A 15,644-nucleotide genomic window follows, 5' to 3' on the forward strand; every position below is an offset into this window, starting at 1 on the left:
TATCAGGGGGTTGGTTTCTAGAAACATACTAAGCACATACATCACCAGCAATGGCTAACATTTATTAAATTGTAGGCATAGTAGTCAGCACAGTGCAATACGCAATAAATGTTAGCTGCTGTTATTATTTATCTACTCTCCTAATGAACATGTGTATGTGCTAGACCTTATTCTGGAAACACAGCAGTGAACCGAATGGACAAAAAGCTTGCCTTGTGGTACCTATATTCTAGGAAAGGAAGCAGACAATAAACATCTAAGTAAAATATAGAGCATGCTGGAAAAAGTCTAAAGGGTAAAATTAAGTGAGAGTGTCACTGGGGGATAGGAGGTTACAGTTTGGGGGTAAGTTGATCAGAGAATGTCCCTACATGGGAGGAGAGTTAACCATGAGGATATCTGTGGGAGAAGACTCTTTTTTTTTCCTTTTATTCATTTTGACTGGAGGATAGTTGCTTTACAATGTTGTACTGGTTTCTGCCATAACTCAACATGAATCGGCCATAGGTATACATTTGTCCAGCCCCCCATCCTGAACCCCCGGCCCCAGCGCCTTCTGTGGGAGAAGATTCGAAACAGAGGTCAGTATGTGAGGGCGCTGGAGACTAGCAGGAGGGTCAGGGAGGAGGAGGACATGGGGGCGTGCAGTCTGGGAGGACCTCCTTGGTCACCTCCGACCTAAAAGCTGTCGTCACGTGAGAGAAGAGCAACACACCCACTCACTCGTGAAATTACACATTCTGTCTGCGGAGCTGACAAGGGACGTCAGGGAAGCAAGGATGGAAGCAGACTGGGAGGAGATGCCACCAGTGATATGCAGGGCGGCAAGGTGGTGAGAAGTGGTGGGAGGAAGACCAGATGTGGGGTGGAAGCCGTGATCAGTAACAAAACCGAGACCTTTGGCCTGAGAGTCGGAGGAAAGACAGACATGCTGTTCCGGAGTGGTGCTAGGGGTAAAGAATAAGCCTGCAGATGCAGGAGACGCGAGAGATGTGGGTTCAATCCCTGAGTCGGGAAGATTCCCTGGAGGAGGAAATGGCTACCCACTCCAGTATCCTTGCCAGGAAAATCCAGTGAACAGAGGAGGCTGGTGGGCTACAGTCCATGGGGCTGCAGAGTCAGATAGCACTGACCGACTGAGCATTAGATGGAGATGGGGACGCCAAGGACTCGGTTAATTCCTCCATTCATATATCTCACTCCATCGGCACAACAACACTGAGACAGACACTATTTTTATTGTTCCCATTCTGTAGATGAGGAAATAATGCTACTACAAGTAGTTAAGTAACCTGACCAAACTCACCTCCAGTCAAAAGACTGAAACTGTCGGGTTAAGATGATCTTAAACTAAGATTTACAATGTATCTTGTGCTTAACTGCCATTGCCCTGATACAAACAGGCTGGAAGGGACAGATGCAGTGACTTCTAAATAAGATCATGAATACTTAGACATCCATGATGATTTTTTAAGAGAAAGGGTCAGAGATGAGCCCTAGGCACATTGCAAAATACAAGGCAAATATGGTACTAAAAATACACATATATACAGATTACACATATACGAGCATACAGGAAAATATTAAACCAAATATGAAATCAGATGTTAGCATTATTTATCTTAGGCGCCATCTGTAAATTTTTCCTTTATGTTTATTTTTACCTTCTAATCTGCCTATAAGCAAGATACATTAGTTTCTTTAGTGTCATAAATAAAAACTAACTCATGAAAACTATAATTTATTGCACCTCTGGTTTTTTTTTTTTTTTTGCTCTCTCTCCCTTTTATCCTCTCAGTTTAAAAAGCCACTTATAATATTTATGCTAACTTAAAACCTAAGTTGCTGGGCTTACTGAATTTAGTTTCCTGACAATTCCTAGAGTTCAGGCTAATACTTAGGTCTTGAGACTGAAACTGATAAAAGAAAGGTGAAAGCAGGTAAGACCATCCATTCGCTAATGTGAGGATGAGAAGTGAGACAGAGCCTGGCAGCGAACCCATCATTGAGGGCCTAGAGTGGCTGTTCTTCCCCATTCCCAGGGAGGTGGAGCAGAAGCCGGCAAACACCTGGGAGGTCCAGATTACATGGGAAGATAAAGGGATAGGAAAGGTCCCCAGAATGAAAATAGGACCTCAGTCCAGGCTCTGCAGCCCAGATGGACAATGGGGTCAGACTCAAGGGGAGAAAACTGGCTAGAAACAGCAAGGAGAAGAACCTATTTTCAAGGCAATGATGGAGATGCAGACAGAGAGGACAGATTTATGGACACAGCAGGGGAAGCAGAGGGTAGGACAAATTGAGAAAGTAGCATGGAAACACACACATTACCAAGTGTAAAATAGACAGCCAATGGGAATTTGCTGTATGATGCAGGGAGCTTGACTTGGTGCTCTGAGACAACCCCGTGGGGTGGGGTGGGGTGGGAGGTGGAAGGGAGGTTCAAGAGGGACGGGACATACATATACCTATGGCTGATTCGTGTTGATGCATGGGAGAAACCAACACAATATTGTAAAGCAAATTATCCTCCAATTAAAACTGAATAAAATAAAAGAACAAGGTTGGGCACTCCTGATTGGTGGTCTGCAGTGGAAAAGCGTTACTGCAATGGGTGGCACTGGGGCTTTCCTAGACCCGTGGTGAACAGGGACCACACCACACCTGGCAGGTGAGAGGACAGCAGTCAGCTGGGACAGAACTCAGTAGTACACTTCCATGAACTACGGTGGGCCAGTAAGACAGGCTGGCCTGCAGGCTTGGCAGGTCCAATCCTGGGGCAAGTAGGAATGTCTCCTGGTTTATATGCAATGTATAAACCTTATTATTCAACACAGGACTTATCTGTTTTCATTCTACCTGTCCTCTGCTTGTCGAATCAATGGTACTATATCTGCTAAGAAAATACACTTCCCCAGGACATTTCAGTGGACTTACACTGAAAAACTTTCAATTTTCTAAATATTCTGTGTGGGATCTTGGGCAAGTCAGCATCTTTTCTGTGTCTCTGTTATCTTCACAGAGACAAGATAATAGTACTTATTTTAAGAGCTGACTGGATCAAATAACACAATGCATGTAAGGGAAAAAAAACATTCCTGTTACTCAAATGTTTGGAATGTGCCATGTGAACGGGGTGATAATGATTTTCAACAACATGGATGGAAAGGAACAGAAGAATAGAGACTTTGAGTAAGTATATAATAGATGTAGGTACATGTGTAGAGAGAGAAGCAAGGGAGGGAAATGATGACTTCTGGGCTCTTATCTTGCTTTATGGCTGGAGAGGAATATGATGGTTTATCAGTTGATTAAATAATGCACTAGGTGCCCCCACCGCTGCAACAGCAGGAGGGAATTTTTGTCCTCATGACTTTTGTACTTTAGGACAGAGCCTGGGACAACCCACACTTTAAAACCTGAGATGTTACTGTGAGAATGCAGAAAAACTCCCAGAAGATAACTATGTAGCTTTGTTTCTGTGAGGCTTTGTTTTGCTCAGTGCTATATCTCTAGCACTAATCTTAATAATTCTTAATAAACTACTAAATGTAAAGATGCCCTGAAGTTCCATTTGGAGACCAGCCTAGTGGCCCACAGGGCACCGCTGATTTCTAATAAAGTGAAATGGCCTTTTTAAAAAAAGGCTCTTCTAGAACTTGAAAAATAAACATTATTGGAGGGAACTCCTTCACATTAAATGCTCTACATCAACAGCTTTTAAGAACTTAATCACAATCATCAAAGACTTGAAAACAAATTTTAAAAATGTTGACAATAACTGTGGTCATAAACTACTTTGAGGATTAGAAGATGAAAGAGATAAGTACTTTAAACCAATCAACTTAATGTGAAAAGAGACACTGATGGAATTAAACTGGGGTGAAATGAAAGATACAGGCTGACAAATCTTCTCTACTGAATAAAACACAAAACAAACAAAAACATTAAATTAGCATCTGAGAGCAGCAGCTGCCAATCAGCACAAGGATTATGTCCTTGGAAATTAGATTCCATCCACAGGAGACAGGCAAATGCTGCAGACACCCTCCTAACAAATAAGGCCTCCAAACTCAGGGCATGTTATCAAAGGATAAAACACAAAGTAAGTCTTTTCCAAAGCGGTCTCTGAACATAAAAAACACACTGCTGCCCCAGTTCAGTCGTTCAGTCATGTCCGACTCTTTGTGACCCCATGAACCGCAGCCACCAGGCCTCCCTATCCATCACCAACTCCCAGAGTCCACCCAAACCCATGTCCATCGAGTCGGTGATGCCATCTAACCATCTCATCCTCTGTCGTCCCCTCCTCCTCCTGCCTTCAATCTTTCCCAGCAGCAGCGTCTTTTCAAATGAGTCAGCTCTTGGCATCAGGTGACCAAAGTATTGGAGTTTCAGCTTCAGCATCAGTCCTTCCAATGAACACCCAGGACTGATTTCCTTTAGGACGGACTGGCTGGATCTCCTTGCAGTCCAAGGGACTCTCAAGAGTCTTCCCCAACACCAAACACCTAAAAATCCACTGCAGTGTTCTCAGAGTGTAATCCTGGGAAGCCATGCTGGAAACCTGTACTTGTTCCTTCCTGCGGGATCAATGAAACCCCGAGAAACAGTTCTGAATAGACACATCAAGTCTTAAGGCAGGATCGGCCAACACCATTCCCTTCTCCAGTTCCTTCCCTTTGGGCCTGATACCAATTTTCAAAGAACCTATGTGGTGACCATTCTCTCCATAATGTTACACAATGGTTTATGCCAGAATATTCTACTCCATGCCCCAAATGCTCAACCACAAAGTTCTTTCAACTCCATCTCATGTCCCAAGTATCCCGTGGCTCCTTTTCTTTTTCCTTTCTTCAAATCTTTTCACCACCAGTGGACCAACACATTCTGCAATATTTAATTCATCTTTGTACCATCCACTCCCACCCCCCAAATGACTAGTGCTACTCCTTGTAGGCAAATGTGTGTGCTCAGTTGCTCATCATGTCTGACCAACCCTTTGAGAGCCCATGGACTGTAGCCCACCAGGCTCCTCTGTCCATGGGATTCTCCAGGGAAGAATACTGGAGTGGGTATCCCTCCAGGGGATCTTCCTGACCCGGGACTGAACCGCAGTCTTTGTCTCTTGTGTCTCCTGCGTTAGCAGGTAGATTCTTTACCGCTGCACCACCTGGGAAGCCCTGCAGGCAAATATCTGATCCAAAAGCAGCCGTGACAGAAAACAAATATCAGAATATACATATTACCCAGCTTTGCTCTGAAATAAAATATATTCCAGCAAAGCTGTGAGAGCTCCCAAATAAGTGAATTCAATCTCAATCTATGATTCATTCCTCATTAAATTTCATATAAAATTCAGAGATTCAGAGACAGACCCAAAAACCTTATGTGAGTCTCTGTAACGGAACCCAGCCCTGTGGCTATAAATGATAAGGAGCTCTAAATGTAACAGAAGCCATGGCTTCTAGAAAGAGTTTGTCCCTTCCCACCATCCCAGCACCAAATGTATTCATTGGCCAAACATGAGTCTACCTCATGGTCATCTCCCAACTGGACCATTTGCAATAACATCCTAACCCATCTCCCCGCTTCCAGTCTCGTTGACCTGTTCTCTTCACTGCAGCCAGAGTGCTTCTTTTAAAATACAAATCTGTCCACATCATTCTTCCTTAATGACTTATCATTACACCTGGAACAAAAATCTGCCTCTTTTTCCCTGACCCATATGCTGTCCACACCTCCCTGACTCTGTATGGCCATTTTCTCCCAGCTTGCTTGGCCTGTGGCTTTTCCCCAGGTAAACCTCAGAGACTCTGCACTTGCTCTGTCTCCTACCGGGACTGCTCCTGCCCCAAACACCAACTGGTATCCCCCTCATTTGATTCAGGTGTCTATTCAATGGTCACCTCATTAGAGGCCTTTTCTAAACACTTGATCTAAAATACCACTCCCTCCCCACTATCTCCAAAACTCACTAACCTTTTAGACTGCTTTATTTTTCTCCATTTCTCTTACCTGCCTGGCAGTACATATTCATTTGTTCACAAACTGTTTCACCCTGGTGAGCATACAAGCTCCGTGTGAGCATCAGGGGCCTCTGAGCACTGCAGCAGCCCCAAGGTCTACCACAGTGCCTGGCATACACGAGGGTCTCAGTGAATCAATTTTAAACAAGCACTTTCTATGTGCCAGACTTTAGATGAGGTAGTGGGATACCAAGATGAATGACAAATAAGATTTGGTCTTTTCCTTTGGGGAACTTAAAGTCTAGCAGTAAAGGAGACACACACACACAGGAAGAATAGAACTGACTGACATGAGCTTGGAGGGTTCAAGGGAAACCGATGAGTAGAGAGGAAACAGATGAGGTCGAACAGCCTGGGGCCAGATTAGGAAGGACCTTGAGCTTCAGGCTAGGGAACTGGGCCTCCATCTAAGCACTCACTATACATCACCAGGTAGGAATGAAAAGAGGTAATGAAACTGCAATTAGAATTGACAGAACTTAGTGACTATTTACATGAAAGGAACTGAGAAGTTGTAGGTTTCTAGGAAATGCCACTGCCTACATAGAAGGAAGAAGTTGAAAGAAAAAGATGATAAATCTGATTTTAGAAAAGCTGAGTTTGAGTGGAGGCTAGGGAGAGGGGTCAAGTGTCAGAAGAGTTGAGCACAGAAAAAATGAGAGAGTTACTGCTTTTAAACAGAATATTCCATAGCCAGAAGGATCCATTTTCCCAACATGCTGAATAACAGACTGCTACAGCGCCACAGACTGCTACACTGCCACAGCCAAATAACTGGAAAAAGGGTGTCTCTCTGTACTAGGAAGCAGTTCCACCTTTATGAGGGCCAGGGAAAGGGAGCTCATTAATAGCCACTGCTGGGTGTGTCCACCTCTGTCTTTCTTCCTGCCTTTCCCAGGTCTGGTGTGCCACACACACTCCAGAGAGGTCTCAAGGAGGGAGATGGGAAGCTAGGGATGTGCCCCAGTAGTAGGACAGGGGTGGGGATGCTGAAGACGCTCATGAAAACAACTGGGTTATCCTGCCAATGTGGAAACCAGAGAGAGGACTTTAAAGAACCTTTAAAGTTGGACATATTCTGAACTGCAAATGCTCTGCAGCTAATAACACTCAAATGCAACTGTGATTGTAATCAAATACAACACAGTGGTATAGAGCAACAGAAATCATCTAGACTGAGAGGTCTTTATTGTATCTGTGAGCAAACCAAGGCTCCTGAGATTTGGAGATTCATCCACTCTATCCAGCATGCTAGCACATGGCTGGGGCTGGGGCCCAGGCTGCCTGTGTCCCAGTCTTGGGTTAATTTTGCCCCAGGCATGAATTAACTGATTTACGGCTGTAGAACAATTTAAATACACAAATGACTACAGTATTCGTAACAAATACCAGTAAAACACAAAATCAGAAAGCTTCAAGAGAAACAGATTTGAGGAAAAGCCCCTGCTGAGAGAAATACAAATAGTAATATACTTTAAAGAAATTATCTCTGTGGTTAGGACATTTCTTAGAACAAGAATAAAATTATTCAAAAGTCACAGTTCTGTGAAAGGTTTCGATGCGTATACACAAGTACATAAGTGTTCTGTTCTGGGCAGTAAATTATTAGCTGGCATGTAAGAATTTTGATAAAAACCAGAAAACAAACTCATATAAACAAAACAACAAAAATCAGGAAGACCCCAGAAAACCTAATTTTGAGTTGACCTTGCCTTTGTTAAGGGAAAATATACAGACAATTTTTTTCCCCCTAATGAGCTTCTAGGGAAAAAATTTTGAAAGTCAAAAGCAGAACTGAAGTCTGACAGTCAGAAGAATGTAATTAGTAAATTTTGAGCATCTCATATTTCTACAGCCTATTCTTATCTCTTCAGCCTCTTAAAACTAAAGCGCACAAGAAACAGTCTTTCTTCCACCAACTCAAACGCATCCCAGACCGCTGCTCCTGTATCAAATTTAGCTTAAATTCTGTTGCTGTTTCCCAGTCGTTCAGTCACGTCTAACTCTGTGCAACCCAATGGACTGTGGCATACCAGGCTTCCCTGCTTAAACTTGGGATAGCCAAACCAGCCCCCAGATAAAAACTGGCTACTTAAATAGCTTCCTATATACAACATAAAGATAGTCCTTTACTGGCAAAGACTCAGGAGTTGCTTTTATTTCCACTTGTAGATATCTAATTTATAAGGGAAGAAAACACAGACTTCATAAAACACACAAGAAAAAAACTGATAATTTCCATTAAAGTTCAACATAAATTCTCAGTCTGCATTTTGTTTTCTTTATTTAAGATGATTTCCTTAGTATTCAACCACACTGTGGGTCATGCAACATAGTCTACCAGAGAGAAACTCAGTTCCTTAGCAAACCAATTTCCAACTCCCATGCGTGGAAGCTATAAAGATGTTCTGCTAATGGAAAAATCAGACACCCGTGAGGAGGGCAAAGTATGTGTTCAGTTTGCTATGTGCAACTCAAGCAAACAACTTTGCTGCATTGAGTTTAGAGCCTGGGACATGAAAGCCACTTTGGATTCACCTGAAACTAAAAGGAGATGCCTATTTAAAATCCTGAGAAACTTGAATGGAATACTGCTCTAAATGCCTTACGTTCCAAAGAAAGGTGGAAAGCCATGCAGGTTCATCCACATCCCACCTAAAGTGGGTATCACTCTCCACTAGATCATGTCACTCTGGACTAGCTGTTCTGAATTCTATGTGTGAAGCATCTTCAGATACATATTACTAAGGTTCAGATATCTGATTCTGTGTGGAAAAAGCTATAAGATCATTCATAGACCACAGGCCAACTGTCAACCATTGATTTTGATGGGTTAAACATACCAAGACTGGGTAGTTTTCTGTGGTTTAATAGCCTGTACTCTCTGAAGATGTCTGAGGGTTTTCCTTCCTGTGATGTGAAAACAGAAAAACCTCATCTCTAACAATCCTGTTCATCACTCTGTATGAATCTGGTACAAAACATAGCACTTCCTTAAAGCTGCCAGAGCTTTGGTTGGTTCAACAGACTATGCGGTTTAAAAAAAGAAAGAAAGAAAGAAAGAAATGTGCTTTGATTCCTACTGCTTGATCAATTTCATTTCCCAATAATGACTACTAAACATCTGCCATGCCACCTCCCAATCCCTGAAACTGCAGACTTGTGCTTTACTTACTTGTACTTTAAGAGCAGCCACTGAATTAACCAGAGTCCCACAAGGATCATGCCGTTAATTTCACAAATAGAAAAGGCCCACTGCACCCGGTTAAAATGGTCAAAAAACGTGTCCGGTAGTGGAGGCTGCACCTCCTTGGGAGGTACTCGTTCATGGACGACCGAGATCATCACTGTGGTGAGAACAAAGCAGGAAAGTGCATAAAGAAAGGCCAGGAAAGTCTTGCCCCACTCCATGGGGTACTGGGAGCGCTCTGGTTCTGGCATGGGGATCTTGATCATTTCCTTCCTGTACCCATTGGGCATCCCGTTGGGTTTGACCTTGATGCTGAAGCTGCTGTGAGGGGCGGGGCCGCCAGTGCCAATGCTGAGGTGCCCGTTGGCGTGGCCGTTCTTGTGTGCTTCCAAGTGGTGCTCCATCTTCAGGGTCTCTATCATGTGCAAGAGCCGCTGCCCGTTGTCAGAGGTGACTAGGCACAGCGGGGGTTTTGTGAAGTCCTCCTGGGTGAGGCTGATCAAGTCCCGGCCCGTGAAATGTTCCAGAGGCTCACAGTACTCCGGCATAGCATTCTCCTGCAGCCAGTCTGCCACCTTCTCGCGTGACCAGTAGACCACTTCCTTCATTGTGCTGGCAGACAATGTGAGGCCCCCCTGCTTGCTCCCAGCGGGTCAGCAGTCACCGCTCCGACAGGGCAGGACACTGTCCCTCCAGGCTGCGCTCATTCTGTCAGGCCTCATAACGGAGCTGTGTGGCGAGATGGTCAGGGCAGGTTTTAAACACCTCATGTAGCTGTCCAGGGTTCTTGAGAGCCCGAGCATTAATTCACCTCATTTCTGAAGAAGATTCTTCCTTCTGTGGAGGCAAGAGAAACAAGTCAAGCTACTGGGACTTTCAAATTAATCCCTCAATATTCATAACCTTCACATGCATAAGGAAAGTGGAAAACCAGTTATTGGTGGAGTCCATAGTTTTCAAACATATATTAGTTTTAAGGAACCAATGACTACCTGGTTGCTGCTGCTGCTGCTGCTAAGTCACTTCAATCGTGTCCGACTCTGTGCGACCCCATAGGCGGCAGCCCACCAGGCTCCGCCATCCCTGGGATTCTCTAGGCAAGAACACCAGAGTGGGTTGCCATTTCCTTCTCCAATGAGTGAAAGTGAAAAGTGAAAGTGTAGTCGCTCAGTCATGTCCGACTCTTAGTGACCCCATGGACTGCAGCCTACCAGGCTCCTCCATCTATGGGATTTTCCAGGCAAGAGTACTGGAGTGGGACTACCTGGTTAGTATTTCCCAAAAGAGTGATTAAATTGGACCTGAGATGGATCAAGTCAAAGACAGTGGTAAGTTTGCTAAGAAACAATTCAACAGTGCTTTGAACATTGCTCAGCACTGATCAGGGATTATTTTTGTGCTTATTATGTGGTTCCAGAGATCGGCTGAAAGACTGCAGCAAATCTGCTTAATCTACTGCTCTAGATTACTGTAGATTGGTGAAGAAATGTTCTAAATGTGCAGAGCACACAGAACTTAACAGACATCGTAAAAGAGAATCATAGAAGTGTCGAGTTTCAGGATCATCAGGTCCAACAATTTTATACTCTTCCACAAAAAATCAGTGAATTCCTCTTTGCAAATATGCTTGGACTCCAAATCTATAAAAGAGGTATAAGAGTGGATGCCTGAGTGAAAACAGATGGGAGTAAAGGGCCAGGGTCCTCTCTGCTCTGATGACATCTTCACCCCTAGCCCCCAGGAGACTGTGTGGAAAACCATAGCTTCAAAACCAGTGATCTGATCCAACTCCCTCACTTATCCATAAGGAAACTTAGTTCCAGGAAGGTCAATGAACCTGCCCACAGTCAAGCGGCAGCTTGTATAAAAGAGCTACAAGCTAAGTTTCCAAGTCCTGGTTCAGTGTGCTTATTAAATTACTTTATCAGTGTTGTGGCAATAACCAAAATGCACATCTGTAGGGGAGATTCAAAATTATATATATAAAGAGAGTATAAAAATGTATATATGTTGTACATACATATATTTAACCACAATTATGGTTAATGAACATAACATTGCATAAAACACCAGGAAAGAAATCACATACTAACTGAAATTCTACTTGATGATGGGCTTGGGGGGCATTTTCTACTTCCCTCTCACCTACTTATCTTTAGTAAATATATATTAATTTTGTAATAATCATTTAAAATTTTTAAAAAGCAAGAGAATTTAAAAATAAAAGACTGAGCTCTATAACAAAACATTGTGGTTAATGAAATGTGGCCTTTGGCGAAAGGCAGACCATAGTTTGACTTTCAGCATCTCCATGCATAACCTACTGTTTGAACTTCAGCTTACTAATCTGCAAAGTGGCCATGATCAAATATCTCCTTCACAGGGTTGCTGTCAGTACTTTAAAATCCGTACGTGAAAGCTGAGGATATACAATCCAGCACTGTTTCTGTTTCTACGACTGAGGAGTACTCCACTGTGTGTGTACACACGCACACACACACACACACACACAAATCTTCTTTATCGATTGATCCATGGACAGACACTTAGATTATTTCCATACCTTGGGTATTATACATAATGCTGCAATGAACAAAGGGAATACGCATATATCTTTGTGAATTAGTGTTTTCATTTTCTTCAGATAAATATCAGAAGTGAAATAGCTGGATCACATGGTAGTTCTCTTTTCAGTTTTTTTCAGACCCTCCATATTGTTTTCCATAGTGACTGTACCAATTTACATTCCCACCAACAGTGTACACTTGCCATTTGTGACAAGTCTGTCACAGTATGTATGAACCTAGGGGTTATTATGCTAAGTGAAATAAGTCAGACAGAGAAAGACAAATACTGTATGATATAACTTATCTGTGAAATCTAAAAAACAAATTAATAAACACTACAAATCTTATAGACAAGAGACTGGTGGCTACCAGAGGGGAAAGGGTTGGAGCTAAGTGAAATAGATGAAGGAGGAGTCGATTATATAGTGACAGATGATAGCTAGACTTACTGTGGTGATCAATTTGTAGTATATACAAGTAACAAATTATGCTGCAGATATAAAACTAAAATGTTATATGTCAATATGTCTAAAAGTAAAATGATATTTTCTTACTTTCTCAAATTTTATATCAAAACCAATAGCTACTGTTCGCTATAGCTCATGATGAAAATGCACTGTTCAACTGTGGACTAACTTCTTTTCTCAAAGGAATGTTGTGTTAACTGAAAAAAACTTGCACAGATTTGTAGGTTTAAGAGCTATAAATTAGGAATTACAGTGTTCCCTAAGTATGCTTTGTGGAATAATAATCTGAGAAAATGTTCCAAGTTTTAAAAAATCCAAATGAGCCTAGGAACTGCAGAGTTATCCTTCCAAGGGCCAACAGTACACATTAGTATGTCAGAATCACCTGGAAATCCTCCAGTAAAGAAACTCTACCAGGATTTCTTAAACTGACCTCATCTGGGCTGTCCTGCTTTAAATCCTGTTTCCTCCCTAGTAACTATGAGCTCCCAATGGACCCACTGGGAGGTACAGGCACAAACAAGACCTGAACTCAGGCCTTCTGATTTCAAAGATCAAATTTGTCTGTACCAAACCCTTCAAACACAACCCTGGTATGAAAATGGACAGTATGTCCAACTCCCAACTTTCCAGACTAAACAACAACCAACCAAATGGTGGTGGAGCTTGACAGCTGGTCCAGGCTTTGCAAAAGAGTTCTCTTCTGAGAGCTCACAGCACTTTGCACCTTCCTGACATATCACCTCATGCTTAAGGGTCTGTCTAGACTGCCCCAGGGGACTCTTAGGGGCCATGGAAGGGCTACAACCTTAAGCATCCACACGTCTCAACTTCAAAGGGGCCAAAAGCTGCTCAGTCAATATTATCTCAGTATCCGAGGAAATGTCCCTTACAACTAGCAACATGTAGATGGTTTAATGGAAAGTAAACCTACTGAAAATGCCACTGATACACAAAACTGCTTTCAAACAATTTGAATGGTCAAGGAGAATAAGATGGGTATCCTCCAGAGAGAAATATGAAACCAAAGTGAATCTCTGGCCACTTAAAAACCACTACAGAGGGGCTTCAATCACCACTAACCTACCTAGAGTGACAAGAAGACATCTGTCAAATGGGAGTCCTAGCAGAAGGTCCTGTAGGAAAGGAAATCTCTTGGCATCAGACCCCGGGCCTCTCCCCAAATATCCTGCAGCAATCAGGGTAGAGCCAAGGGAATGCTCAACACCTTGAAGTGGCTATGAGAACTCTAAAGAAAAATTAGTGATTGAATGTTCAGGCTCAAAGAAATGAACATGGACTTTTCATATATACAAGTTCTTCATTTCTCCCCTTGCCCAATGCAGGAAGTCTACCAGGAGGGGAAAACCCCTCAGAACCACAAAGACCAGACCAAGGACAAGGTATTTTTTCACTTCCCTTTGATGGGGAAACACAGGTCAGATAATATCCTCCTCAGACACAATCTTCTTCAAAACAGAAAAATATCGAATGGTAGGAGATAATCCAGGGCCATGAGATATACACACCACACACACACACACATTCTGGCACTGTAAGCTTCTATCCAAACGAAAGAACACTAATCTTGCAAAAAACAAGTCCATCAGGCAGTTTGAAATAACCAGTGAAATTCTTAAAGAGACAGCAAAATAAACCAATAGCTTCCATTAATTAACTGGGACAAAAAAACTCTTCACTCCCTAAGACAGTCCCTGTGATCCACCACCCCCAACTTGGAGTGCTCCATCTACTCTTCAACAAATCCAGATTCTTCCCTCAGTCTGTAAGGTCCTTCTCTGCAAGGCCTTTCCAGGCCACCCCCTCACAATCCTTCCCTGCTCTCTGAATTTGTACACCTCTAGTATCGATGCCACGAAATACAATTTAACCGTCTTGTGTCCAAGATGTGGTGGGAAGGGCTCCAGCTACCTCCCTTCTTGACAAAATCCTTTAACCTCTTCAAGCTCAGCTTCTGATGGAAAATGGCATTAACAACTAACTACCTTACCTGTCCTCACATGGGCTGCTACTGCTGTGATGATCATGTAAAAGGAATGAAAGCCATTAAATACTCCAAGAAATAGGTCTTGTTCTTTTTGTAATGTCCTGCTTCCTTTCTAATGTCCACCAGGGCCCACAGTGACATTTCATTACTATTAAATGAAGCAGCCACTTCCAAATGGCATTTTTAAAAGCCCAAATCATTTGGACACAAGAGTAGTAAGCACATCTTTCCAAATTTCATGAGAAAAGAAAGTTTCTTTTTCAAGCAAGATTTGAAGCGTGAAAATAAAGGCATACATGTTGCTTTCCTGAAGCTAATACTGAAATCACACAATAAGGAAAAAACTCATTTCCTGGAAGTAACCATTAGGCAGCTACTCAGTACTTTCCAGCCTTTTGGCTAAAGCTAAGATTAAGTGTAGTATGGGTGCTTCCCAAGTGGTACAGGGGTAAAGAACCCAACTGCTAATGCAGGAAACACAAGAGATGCAGGTTCGATACCTGGGTCGAGAAGATCCTCTGCTGTAGGAACTGGCAACCCACTCCAGTATTCTTGCCTGAAAAATTCCATGGACAGGGGAGCCTGGTGGGCTACAGTCCATAGAGTCAGATATGACCATGCACACAGTGAGTACTTCAAAGGCCACAGCAAAAAGATGAGGACTTACTCAGAGACCCCAGAGACTGGTTGTAGGAGAAGTGAGACAGTGACTGCCCCTTGGGCCTATACAGTCAATTTATAGCATACTGTTGTGTCTGAGATGGGAAAGGCAAAGTGCTTTCTTATCTAGACTCAGAAGACTGTATGTAAGCCTGGACTCAGAAAACTAATATTACCACCATCATCCAGAGATGCTACCCTGAATCCATTTACTGGGAGAAAGCTGAGAAATAATGCAGAGCTCAAATCTTTAAACTTAGTTCTCAGAACTGGAAAGATGTAAAAGAAGGATAAAAGCTGTATATAAACTCTTTATTCCATAACACTACAGAATTTGAGTGTTACAGTTGATCAGTCGTGTCCAACTCTTTGTGACTGCATGGACTGCAACCCATCAGGCTCCTCTATCCACAGAGTTCTCCAGGCAAGAATACTGGAGTGGGTTGCATCAAACTTGGACTGGTCATCTATTTCACATATGTTAATATACATATTTCAATGCTATTCTCACAAATCATCCCACCCTCGCCTTCTCCCACAGAGTCCAAAAGTCTGTTCTTTCTATCTGTGTCTCTTTTGCTGTCTTGCGTATAGAGTCATCATTACCATCTTTCTAAACTCCATATATATGTGTTAATATACTGTACTGGTGTTTTTCTTTCTGACTCACTTCACTCTGTATAATAGGCTCCAGTTTCATCCACCTCATTAGAACTGATTCAA

General features: G+C 42.7%; 1 protein-coding gene across 15 annotated transcripts in view; it reads right to left on the reverse strand.

The window, feature by feature from the left end:
* The window catches only part of SGMS1 (sphingomyelin synthase 1), a 331,989-nt gene that overhangs the window by 39,973 nt on the left and 276,372 nt on the right, over nucleotides 1-15,644 (reverse strand). For all 15 annotated transcript variants that reach the window (XM_061162095.1, XM_061162100.1, XM_061162099.1 and 12 more), the window contains one exon: nucleotides 9,205-10,056. In XM_061162095.1, coding sequence (XP_061018078.1) covers nucleotides 9,205-9,827 — 623 coding nt within the window. In that variant the 5' untranslated portion in view covers nucleotides 9,828-10,056. The remainder of the gene's footprint in view (nucleotides 1-9,204; nucleotides 10,057-15,644) is intronic.

Source organism: Dama dama, chromosome 15, assembly GCF_033118175.1.
Source record: "Dama dama isolate Ldn47 chromosome 15, ASM3311817v1, whole genome shotgun sequence".
Classification (NCBI taxonomy): domain Eukaryota; kingdom Metazoa; phylum Chordata; class Mammalia; order Artiodactyla; family Cervidae; genus Dama; species Dama dama.